General features: G+C 39.1%; 1 protein-coding gene across 1 annotated transcript; it reads right to left on the bottom strand.

Moving 5' to 3' along the window:
- Positions 1 to 699: 699 nt before the first annotated feature.
- On the bottom strand, positions 700 to 8,102 carry LOC140947052 (protein Wnt-8b-like). The gene is made up of 5 exons (XM_073396136.1): positions 7,905 to 8,102; positions 6,930 to 6,954; positions 6,267 to 6,420; positions 3,992 to 4,260; positions 700 to 2,712 (listed from the first exon to the last, which is right to left on the bottom strand). Exons 1-5 carry the CDS (start codon positions 7,970 to 7,972, stop codon positions 2,233 to 2,235), a joined length of 996 nt encoding a protein of 331 aa, XP_073252237.1. The 5' UTR covers positions 7,973 to 8,102; the 3' UTR covers positions 700 to 2,232.
- Between the last annotated feature and the right edge of the window lie 3,811 nt (positions 8,103 to 11,913).

Below are 11,913 nucleotides of genomic sequence, written 5' to 3'. Positions count from 1 at the left end.
GCAAAAGATTGAATATATAGCCGTTTTGAGTAGTGTGACCAGTGATTGCATTGAGTTAAAGCTACACACGCGCTTCCCTTCCAGGTGGCCTTTGAAACCAATAGCGTCAAAGTTCTCCTTAGCTATAATAGTACTTTAGCTGTTAATGGTAATTTATCCTTGCGTTCACGGCCCCCAAAACTCGTCTCGGATTCAGGAATGCAGAAATGGAATCTGGAAAATGTTTGTTTGGGAAATATAATGCTTGTGGAATTCGGAATCCTATGTAATCCCTTCCAGGTGGGCTTTGAAACCGATAACGTCAAAGTTATCCTTAGCTAGACTTTAGCTGTAAATGGTAATTTATCCTTGCGTTTACGGCCCCAAAAACTCGCCTCGGATTCAAGATTCGGGGAAATTTTTGCTTGTGGAATTCGGAATCCTGGGATTTGGAATTCGGAATCCCACTAAAGATTGGAATCCGGAATCCCAGCTCCACTGATAAAGAATCTGGAATTTCTTGGGGCGACAAAACGTGATGCAGCAAGCAATGCGCGCAAAAATCGTTCAGTTCAAATTACAGTGGATATCACCATTTTGGTTTCAGTCTATCAAAACCCAAATAGTGCACCTTTGGTGAAGCCTGAATCTGTGTAATTACTTTGAAGATTATTGATGAAGATTATTAATTAAACCAATTCACTTCTTATCATATCGGGTTAAAAGTGATTTTATTTCTGTTGATAAAATATTTTTAACACTTACTTACGTTATACTTTCTATCACAGGCAGTCGGCGTCAGGGTTTTGTTTCTGTTCTTCACCTGTGATACAGAGAAAAATACTAAAGCCTTTATCTCAGTTTCTTTCGATTTTTACTTCGAACGAAAAGGAAAGCGGGAAGATTACAAAAACGCATTCTTAAGCACGACGGCAATACTGGTGCGAAATCTGCCGGGCAAAGTATTTTCAAGGGAAAATCGCTTGTCAGTGTACTTTTTTTACAGTACTGAAAGAAACGCATGGATCAGGCATGATTCCACCTCAAAAATCTGGATTTGAATCCAGTCCACACAGTTTACATTCAAACCCAAAATGCTCTTTTAGATTCAAAAGTCCAATTTTGGGTTTTTCGAAAGAAACACACCCTTAGTTCGACACCTGTGAATGCCGCAATCGTAGATTATACCTAGTAAAGTATCTAAATGCCCATTATTAACAGCAATACTTACAATTAAAACTATACATGAACCCTTATATACAATTTTGACATATCTTTATCTTACAATGGTTACCATTGGATTAATTTTCTTCTGCCCCGCATGTACGCTTTTAGAATCGTTTACAATGAAACATGCGATAAATACAATAAATAACATATGCGCGCCCGACTTTTGTACCGCAAGAAATGGATTCGCGGGCCTAAAAAATGTTACTTTAACATACCCATTTGCCCCGTGAACGCTAATCCGGATTACGGAATCCGGGAATTTGCTTATGGAATCTGGAATCCCACTAACTATTGTAATCCGTAACCCAAGCTCCAGTGTCCAGAAGTCCGGATTCCAGTAATGGAATCGTGGAAACCACAGCGTGGAATCCAAAGTCCGAGTCTGTTATGGATTACTTAGCATTGAGCGAGACCTAACCATATTATCAAATTAACCCTAAACCTTTCAGCTTATACAATTCATTGCTACTTCTAGTAGAAAGAGTGACCCAAATAGAAACGCTAGGCGCAGTCGCTGATATATCAGCGGTACAGCAGTGCAAAAAGTTGTTTTCGGCTTTTGTTGGTACTGACTCAACAAAAGCTTGTAGGCTTTTGTACGAAGGATCGCGACATGGCTGCGCGTGCTCGAATTCTAATTTACCCACGGCCTTCTTCGCCTTGAGGTATTTAGTTTGAAATCTGTATGGTTTGATGGATTTTTTACGTGGGGTGTAAATTTTGATTGGTTGAGATCAGTAATTTTGTTTTGTAGTCTTATACAAAAAAAAAAGTTTTTTGTCTGTTTGTGTTGTGAGCGTAAAGGCCCAGTTGTATTGTTCTTACATAGAAAATTCAACGAACTCCTCACGGCCTAGAATTATTGAAAATTACTCACATTTCGAAGAAAACAAAGTTGTCTATATTACGACCCAAATAAAGTCGTTATTCTGTTCACAGAAGCAGTCTTTTATCAGAAGTTTCTGTGGCACTCGACTTTCGTAAATCGTAAGTTTTGATTTTAACTTGCGGTGAGTGAAGTTCTCAATTTCTCTTACAAGTTGTAACGGGAAATTTCGACGTGCATTCATCACACTGCACACTGCAGCACCACACAAACTTGCACTTGCATTTTATGGTCTTCACTTCCTGAATTGTTTGATGCCTCAGACCGCAAGCATTACACAGAGATTTACATTTATCGGGGGATACCTCGTCTCCCCTGCATATCCTTCCCAGCATTCCAGGCGAACCTACGGTGCTGTTTCGCACGCAATAGTTGGGAGAAGAATCAAGATATACCAGCTTTTTGTCTTTTGCCGAAACAGCTCGACGCAGATCCCTGGTTATGCGTTCTTGGAGCTTGTTTTCCACAAATTTCACCCTGGCAGCATCACGGTATATATCCTTGAGGTCCGATCCCACGTTTTCAAAAGCCCCAAGCTGCTTCCAGCACGTTTTTAAAGTGCAACTTCCGGTTACGCCATGGCATTTGCATTCTCTCCTAAGGTTTGCTCGAACAACCTGTTAACAGAATATGATGGCCATTATTGGACTTCCTGTATAGTATCACTCAAAGATAATGTCAAAATTTAAAGGAAAAGACTAGAAACGTCTATTTGGTGGCACTCGTTTCAAGCTCCGTAGATTCAAGTCAGCTAGCCTGCGTAGCAAGCGTTTCCAAATCGAGTTATTGCGCGAAAGTTAGAGTTAGAAAGTTAGAGCGTCATTCATTTTTTTTGCTCTTGTCCCAGCTTTCTAGACGAACCTCGCGAGGAAACGCTTGCTATGCGGGCTACAAGTCAGCCGCTATGTATACAGCACAGCATAATAAACAGTGCTACGACAGAGCATTATACAGAAGCATACACTTGAATCGAATGAATTAAAATGTCATCATTAAACTCATATGTCAGAGCTTATGCCTGATCCATTGTGTACATAACCGAGCTGTTTAAAGGACGATCAGCGCAAATGTTCATGGTTTAACAAGCCCTCAGCATTGAGCAAAACATTCTCATGGGACTAAAGCACCTTGCCAGGGGCACCCAACGACGGTTTCCTCCTAGATACACTGAAAACACTTTTTTGGCTATCCAGAGGACTTTTAGATCTCTAGAAATGTATACTTAGCGGCGCTAAATAATTTGTATCTGTTCGGTCATTCTAGGATAACGTGAATCTTTCTTCGCAATTACAAGGGCTTGAGTATTATTTTCCCGAAAATTTTAGACTGATGCAATTTGATTTATTACGAAAGTGAGACATTTTCTGATTCCTCTCTCCATCGCATTTTTGAATCCGAAAATTTTAGGTTTTATGAAGCGAAATGTGAAAATTAAACTTCAGAAAATCGAAGGGAATTTATTAGATAAGCTTCTAAAATTGTACTTGATTGGAACGCGACGCTTACAAAGAAGTGGAGCCAAAAGGGCCGGCCCATTCCTATGGTCGAGGGCACCATCTGGGTAACTACTAACAGTAAGTCTAGACTTGCCCTAATAAAAGTTTGACCAACTCGGCCCATCACAATGAGGTATTGTTGTGTCCTTGCTTTATGCTGCGCGGTTCCGGTGCGGATGGACCGATGAGCGTAACTAGTAATCAATTGATAACGGACGAGGAAGCCAGAGGGCCAAGTAGTAATTAATAGTTTTAGTTTGTTTTTGCATAAGAAACTGTTCTTTAAGTAAAGGGCAAAAATATCCTTTCTTGAGGAAGGGAGAGAGAAAGACGTTAGTTCTAAGATTGTAAGTATATTTTAATTTTTCTATCCTCATGCGTCTCTTTTTGTTTCTCTTACCTTTCTTCCGACTTCATTGTTATGCAGATTAAAAGCCGTCCTAGCATCGTTCCCCTTTTCGAGCTTGTCTATGAAACGCTTTGTTTCCCTCTCTCCAAATTTCACATTATCACTGCAACCGCCCCATGTCCAGTCATCACTTGCCCTTTTTGGTTTCTTTATCACAGCGCAGGTACATCCGGGTATTTTTCCCTTCTTGCACTGCTGCGTGATCTCATGGGTAATAGCTGCTGCGCTGATTGCGTGAATGAACGCAGTCTCTCGAGTGGCTGCCGTAAAGTAATCAGAACAGTTTAATCCCTTGTTGGGTAACACATGCATTAGCAAAGCAATAAATCTAATCTCAATCTAGCCTGTGTAGCAAGCGTTTCCCTTGAGCTATTGCGCGAAAATTGGAGAGAGTATAAAGCTTCCGCGCCTGATTAACTTGAACGGAAACCCTTGCTAGACAGGCTTATCTAAAGCTTTTTTCGAGTCTAATTGGTATTGGTGTTACGGTGTGTTATTGGGCGAAACACCGTCGGGCGAAAGCACTGCAATTCGAGTAATTATAGTGATGAGAAATTAATGCGCAACACGTACTAGTTTAGGCCAGCACATTTAACAAAACAAAAATAGCCTAAATTTTGATAGAAAAATGCCTGAAATGCCTTAAAACAGAATGTGAATCCCAGAGAGAGAATTCGAACGATTAAAAGAATTATGTGTTATTTGTGGAGCCAAGGTTATCATGCTGATTTTTATTCCATCTACAAGGCTTTTAAAATCAAAAGAAAATTCACCACCTCAAATTAGGCTCAAGTCCTTTTCTATAATTTCTCTCTACACTGACCGATTACCTTCAGAGAATAGGTGTTTTGTTTCACCCTCACCGCCTCACGCGCGTTTTCTTAGTTTATTAACACATCTTTTTATTTATAAAATTCACAGAGCAAGCTGTTTTTTGTGTGTTTGCCAGTGTGCTCTCACTCCATCTTTGGGCGTATGCAAACCATAATTTTTACTATATTAGTTTCCACGAAAGACTTTTGTCTTGAAGCAATTTCCCGAAAGAACAGCAAAGACAAAGAGACAAAAAGCCATTATTTAAAAATTGAACGTTTCTATACCAACTAACTCTTTGACGTTCCGCTTGCTTAAGAATATTCACACTACTCCTTGAACGGGAAAAGGCGCACCAGTAACACAAAATAAAAGAATTGAATTGAAGATATGTGAGTTTTCTCAAATGAGCTTCGTGACATGATTGAAAAGGAGTCGAATACAATGACCATTACAATGGTTCGCATCGCTAGAAGGGCCTATTAGCTATTTGTGCTTAACGTGGATAATGAGTCCAATACGTGTTTAATAGTGTCAGTGACTCGAGACAAAGGTTATCGAAATCATCTCACATTTTATTTTTGGTACGTAAACTGTAGCTATCAGAGATAACGTTTACTGTCGGATTTAAAGCTTTCAGTTAAAGAGATCCAGTCCACTCTCTAAAGGTTTGCATTCGCTGATAGAGGTGAATTTGAATTTTGCGCTGACCAATTCAAAGGAACAAAAGGTAAAAAAAAAATCAAAGAAACACGATACCATCAAATCAAGTCAAAAGAAGGAAAAACTAAATTTACGAGGGTTTTTGGATAATTTAGAGAGTTTTACAGGGATCTCGGAAATCTTTTAAATCAAATCAGTACTGTAACTGATGGGATGTGACTACATCGCACACCTTTTTGCCATCTCCGCCCGAAAATAGCAAGAGCTAGACAAGGCGGGCAGAGTCGAAAGGTTACAGCAGTTATAAATATTAAATTAAAAGAAGCTATGAAGATGATATTAAAGTAAAGTAGTTACTTGTAAGACGGAGCAGGCCACAATACTAGAGGATCTTTTAAAATTTGCGTCCTTTGAAATTTCTAGTGGTTCGTAATCTCGGCGATACTGACAACAAGTAAAGGCTTGTTCTCAGGGGTATTGATCTTTGATATTCAGCTAATCGTACTGAATGTATTAATAAGTTTACCACCTGTCACTTCACTTTCAAGTCATTTCGCCCTGGTTACTTCGCCCCCTATTTTCGCGTCATTTAGCGCGCTTCAAATATAATATTCGTTCTATAAGCCATAAAGCAAAACAAGCGCGCTTCAGTTACAATATCCTCGTTGTTTAAGCCATAAACCAAAACATGCGCGCTTCAAATAAAATATTCCTCGTTCTCGAAACAGGGGGCTAAGTAAACGGGGCAAAATGACTTGAGGGCGAAGTAAGCCCCTTACATCAAACCTACCATATGGTAACGTTGTTTTGACAAAGATGGGCAGTTCCTTAATCACATGCTTGTCCAGCGTACAGTTCCAAATATCGTTCTTGAACTGTCTTTGGCATTCCTGAAGCCCAAGACGACCACCCGCTTTGACGAAGCTCAACAACAATGGATAAGCCTAAAAAAGAGTTTTTAATCAAGCGGCATAAATAAACGATCACTTAAGGAATTACCGAATCTCTTTACAAAGGGTATCAGTTACACAGTTTAGAATACGATTTTTACGTTCAACGAAAAACATGCAAGGCATTTAACAGTGCCTATGTATCCACCCAACTCGCCCCTGACCCCAATGTTTAGTCGATTAGCTCCCAAACTCAATTGCCATTTCAAGTTGAAACTGTTTTTTCGCTCTTGCCTAGTCTCGCAACTAAAGCCATTTTTAACACTTTATGTTGCTTTTGTGACCGATAAACACTTAGATGGGAAGGCTAGAGGAAACCAATTCCGTTTTTGCAGAAGATAACTTTATTTGTACATTCACATGAAAAGACAAACATCTGGTCTCTTCTATCAACCTTTCTTGAAAGAAGTGTTTTTTTCCTTTTTCAAACACCGCAGCCAAAATGCCGCTGTATATATTAACAATTACCACGAACAAACCAAAACGAACAAACCAAAAATTACCTCTTGTCCTAGAATGCTGGCGGATCTGTTAAAAGAATTACATGTATTGTTAGAAAGTTGATGAAGCCAAACTGACTCTTAAACAAGGTATTCAAATACAATATCGCACCATAAACCGCAATGCCGCAAATTAGAATACAAAATCCTAAACAAACTGATATGTGCACTAAAAGTAGAAAGATTACTACCGGTTTTTTCTGTTCTATAAAGTGTGTCAAATTTTAATTAAAGATGTTATAACTCGTATGTGTTGTTGGTATAAACAAATTGACTTTACTAATACGTAAGTTAAACAATTCAATGTACTTAGAGACCATGGAAATTTAGACTCTTGAAAAGTTCTCTCACTTTTATCATTTTGAAATCTACCCTCAACCAATGCAATTGTTTTTAGCTAATCAAACATAGCAGCTTTAAGAGCTAATCGTTCTTTCGCATTTACTCTCACGTCAATTTCTCTAAGGTTTGCTACATAGCTAGGACTCAAAAGAGTAATTTTTGTAGCAATCTGTCTGGCCTTCGTTTCACATGGTCGCTTTTAACAACAGACTGATTTGAAGTAAGTTGAAGTTATGGCTCAACTCCTCGACACGAAATTAATTTGACTTTGTTGTGAAGTTGAAGGATGGCGAATGTTGTTAAAAAACCAAGAGACAACGGAGACTGGCACTCTGGTAAAAATACTCGAGTCTTTACATTCCACGAACTTAAGAACTCAAAAACGGAACAAACACATAAAATCGAGACTTTAAGACTCACTGCAACGCTTCCGAGACTTCAAGAACGGAGTATCTGAGATCCATGATCCAGCTTGCTTGCGGATCATGAACCCAAGTTCGTGAGGCAAAAGAAGTAGAGCTTTTTCTCTTGTTATACGGAAAAAATAAAGTGCTCTATCTACACGATTAATAGTTTGAAAGAACATGCCCATAGGCGTTAAAACTATTAACTCACAGCAACTATAGATTCACTCACTTGCTTCTACTTAAACCGCGATTCACACAAACTACGGTCAACACCATAATCGCTGCAGCCAGCTTCATGATCAACTCCAAGATTTCGGTACCGTCCGCGTGAGTTGACTTGATGAGTGAAATGCCGAAAGGCTTGTGAAGTCTCGAGTTCTTTTATGCGGAGCTGAAAAACAAATAAACTCATTACTAAAACACGCCGAACAATAGCAAATAACTATTTTATGCAAAACCCTCGCCCGTAAGTGGGTGGAGGTGTGAAATGGCGGCATGAAGTCATCAAGGGCGAGGGCTTTTTAGTTGACTTGAAACACAATAGTGTTGTTATCTCATTATAATTCATTAATCTCTGATAATCTACACGATGTCTTTTTGTTTGCTTGATTTCTTTTTTCTTCTCTTTTCTTTCCTGAGACGGCAAGTTGTAGTCTCCCGCTTAGCTCTGCTGCCCTTAGAGCCCAAAACAAGTTCGTTTAATTTAACGATGATAGGGGCATTCGGGGTTACGTGGCACAGGGACACTACGTAGTTATCACAAATAATATTCATCATTTTGGTTTTGCGTTTACTAAGAACATTCTCCTGTCTCTTTTAGTCACCACGGTACACAGAATACATGTAGCCCGTTTCTTCTTTTTCTTTCAAGAAATAAATTATTTCAGAGACACTTCTCATCAAAACTCGACCATCACTGAAAATCTTCACCACCTAATATGTTTTACGGGTGGGGCCTTTAAGCTGTTTCACATACAGAATGGACCTAAATCAGAACTAGCAATTGAGTCTACACAGCAAGAGAAAAGAGAGACAGAACCGCAGCAGGGTTACTGCTCAGTTACATGGTAGGGCGCTGGACTGTGGAGCGAAAGGGGGGCTCTCGGTTTGGAGATATCCAAAAAACGGACATTCGCGTGGCATGGATGACCAGTGGCGGTCAGGTGTAAAGTAGGAGACGCAATGAATGTCCTCTTTAGTAATTTTGTCGCTACCTACGTTTGACACTTAAAAAATGTAGTCTTTTAAGAATGAAACAAAATGCTAATGTCTCACCACCAAACTTCACCCTCGACGAAAACTTATAAAGAGGAAATTATGACCAAGAAATCAAAGGCTCCGTGACTACGCCCTTGAGTTTGATGACGAGAGTACTTCACTGATCGCACGTGCAATAACTATGCACGTGCTACAAGAATTCTAACCACCCAGAGACCACTACATCGACCGCGTCCTCGAAGGTTTTGTGGGTTCCGCGTTCTAGGAATCCGCTGTTTCCGAGCACATTTAACAGAAATCTCTAGATGTCAGCTAAACTGCTTTGATTTAAGTTAGTTAATGAGGATGAAATCGTCAATCCTTGTAGTTCCTTCAAGAAAATTGGTGTTAGTAATGTGAGTGTAGATGGTCATAAAGGCGGCTTGCTTTTTCTTCTATTGTTACCAGGGACTTACAATTTGTTCCGCCTAAGGCTGGCTTTATGACGCTGCTCGGAAGAACCACATCAAACCCGATTGCAACAGTCCGTTGGTTCCCCCGCGAGAAATTCGCTTTGAGGCCAAGCTCTACCAACAAAAGGAAGTGACATAAGAAACGAAATTTCGTAACATGTCCCAAGTTCGAGATCCGCTTTTTTTGCGAAACTGGATTGTTCCAGATCCATCGGTCCCCTATTAACCTCACGTATGGGAGAAATTGATATATTGGCTCGACGATTGCTTCCAAGTTTTGACCGAGGGATAAAGTTGACTAGCGTCAAAACTTACAAATGCCAATTAAAAAGGAAAAAAAAATTAAAAAACAAACAAACAACAACTTCAAAACAAATTACTGTCAAAAGGTTTAAGCAGCACATGTATAGACCATTTAAGCAGGGAATCTGACGGAAGATATGTTTACGTACGTGAGCGCTATCTTAACATCCTGTTTTTGTGTTGCGGGTACGATATAAGCCGCCCTGCGTACCAGAATTAATTTTCTTCCCGCCACGAGGCGGAATGGTCTGAGGTCGAGCGCCATCTTCGGGAATCCGAAGCCGCGAGGCTCGCACGGAAACTGGAAATCGATATAACGCTGCATTTAAGTCTCTGTCACATAGGGTAATGTGAAGAAATCAAAGAAAAATGTCAAGCTAAAAAATAAAAGAAAAGTAAGGAGAATCACAAGACTAAAGTGTGTATCTCAAGTTAGAAACGCTACTTTTAGACTAATATAGGATTGCTCAGAATGTGTGATCATAATATTAACATATTTAATGTTAGTTTTATCATTTACACTAGATAGTACAAAATTGCGTGCGTATAACTACATGTAAGTAATATTTATAATCCAAATTATTACTACCTTCAGATATTTTTCGTGATAGCGTTCCTCGTCTCTATCTTTTTTTCTCCTAGTGCTATGTTTAATTTCATGTTTCTCGGTTTGTTCTGTATTCATTGCACCGCATTTTTCTCTAATATGTCCAGACAAACTTGAACTTAGGAACATAACAAGTATAAACCACAGTCTGAAATAAATCTGTCACTTGTGATAAAACTTTGCCTTGTTGTATATGAGCCGTGCAAGAAATATGCATATTTACTCCAATTTCTCCTACCTTAATTGCAAGTCCCTATAGTTTCCGTTGCTTTCGACCCTTTTCAAAATGAACTCAATCGACTATATTATGGGCAGCCCGTGGACCGTTCCCGTCTTATCAGAAAATGAGCAAAGCGCTGCGGATTGATCGAAATATTTAACAATATAACTGTTGTTCGAACCGTTCATCTTAACAGTGCCGAGAGAGAAATATAATTAATTTTTGAGACACACCGCTCAAACAACCTCATTAAAAACTTGACCTCGCGCGCTTATTAATTGATCGGGTGATTCTTTTTTGCCATTTAAGGGTGAAAAACATCAGTGATGAAAACAAGAATACGCTTTCTTTGTTGCTCTAAAGACGTATTGATCCACCGTGGTCCTAACACTTATGTGAAGGACAATACACTGTCTTCTACTGAGTTATGAAGGAATCAATGCTTGAAAAGTGAGCTCATTTGCCTTCAGGCGCCTCTTGTGTTTGGCGGCATTTGACTGGAGCCGTAATCGGAACTTCTATGGGCAAGTTTTCACACACAAAAAAAATCAACCTGCTCGTATAAAAGAATTAAAGCACGAGAAGCCTTGTTCTTGTTCGTTTGCTTTTTTTCTTTGCCTGAGAGCCTGGTCGCAAACGAGCGTCGAGCAAGAGGAACTAAGAAGAGGCAAACAAAAAACGCCACTTTGAGTTGGTGTAGACTACGTTGTCTAGAACTTGCTCGTGTGCACTCTAATTGGCTTACATCAAGTCACAAGTTGCTTTTAAAAGTGAAAAGTATTAAACGACACGTCTCATCGATTTTCGATCTCTTCGTTTTTGCTAGACGCTGCTGGTATTAGAAGTCTAATTCAAGACAAAGACAATCCAAAGAAGAAAACCAAATCAAAAACATAAACAAAAACCAAATTTCAGTTTTGTTCGAACAGGATGTTGGCGAGAAATTAAATATTTTAAATCAGTCTATTAGGATATAATATAAATAGATCATTGACGAACATTGAAAGGAATCAAAATTATTTTCGCTGTCTCGCCACATTTCGTAAAGCCGCAAATAAATACAAATTAAATTTTATTTAAAAATAGTTAAGTGGATTACCACAAAAACGTGCATCGCACTGAAAAGCGAACAAACAAAGGAACAAAAAACAAAAACATCAATCTACAAAACTAATTACTTGTCGAAGGGAAAGAAACGCATGCAAACCCTTTAACCGCAGGGAATTGGATAGTAATCTGCGATTATTTTTCATATTATAAGTCCTTTTCATATATCCTTTTTCCTTTTTTTTATATCTTGGATACCAGAGCTCTTCTCGTTCAATTCCTTCGCTCCCGGAGAGACAAAAAATGTGTCCTGTGGCAATCATGGAAATATTTATACCAAACTGAAAATAATAAAAGGGATTCCTCAAGAAAATTCCTTTAATTTATAAAC

The sequence above is a fragment of the Porites lutea genome, chromosome 8 (genome assembly GCF_958299795.1).
Source record: "Porites lutea chromosome 8, jaPorLute2.1, whole genome shotgun sequence".
In the NCBI taxonomy this organism is placed as follows: Eukaryota; Metazoa; Cnidaria; class Anthozoa; order Scleractinia; family Poritidae; genus Porites; species Porites lutea.
Note: the sequence above shows the minus strand (reverse complement) of the source record. Positions and strands in the feature narration are given on the sequence as shown.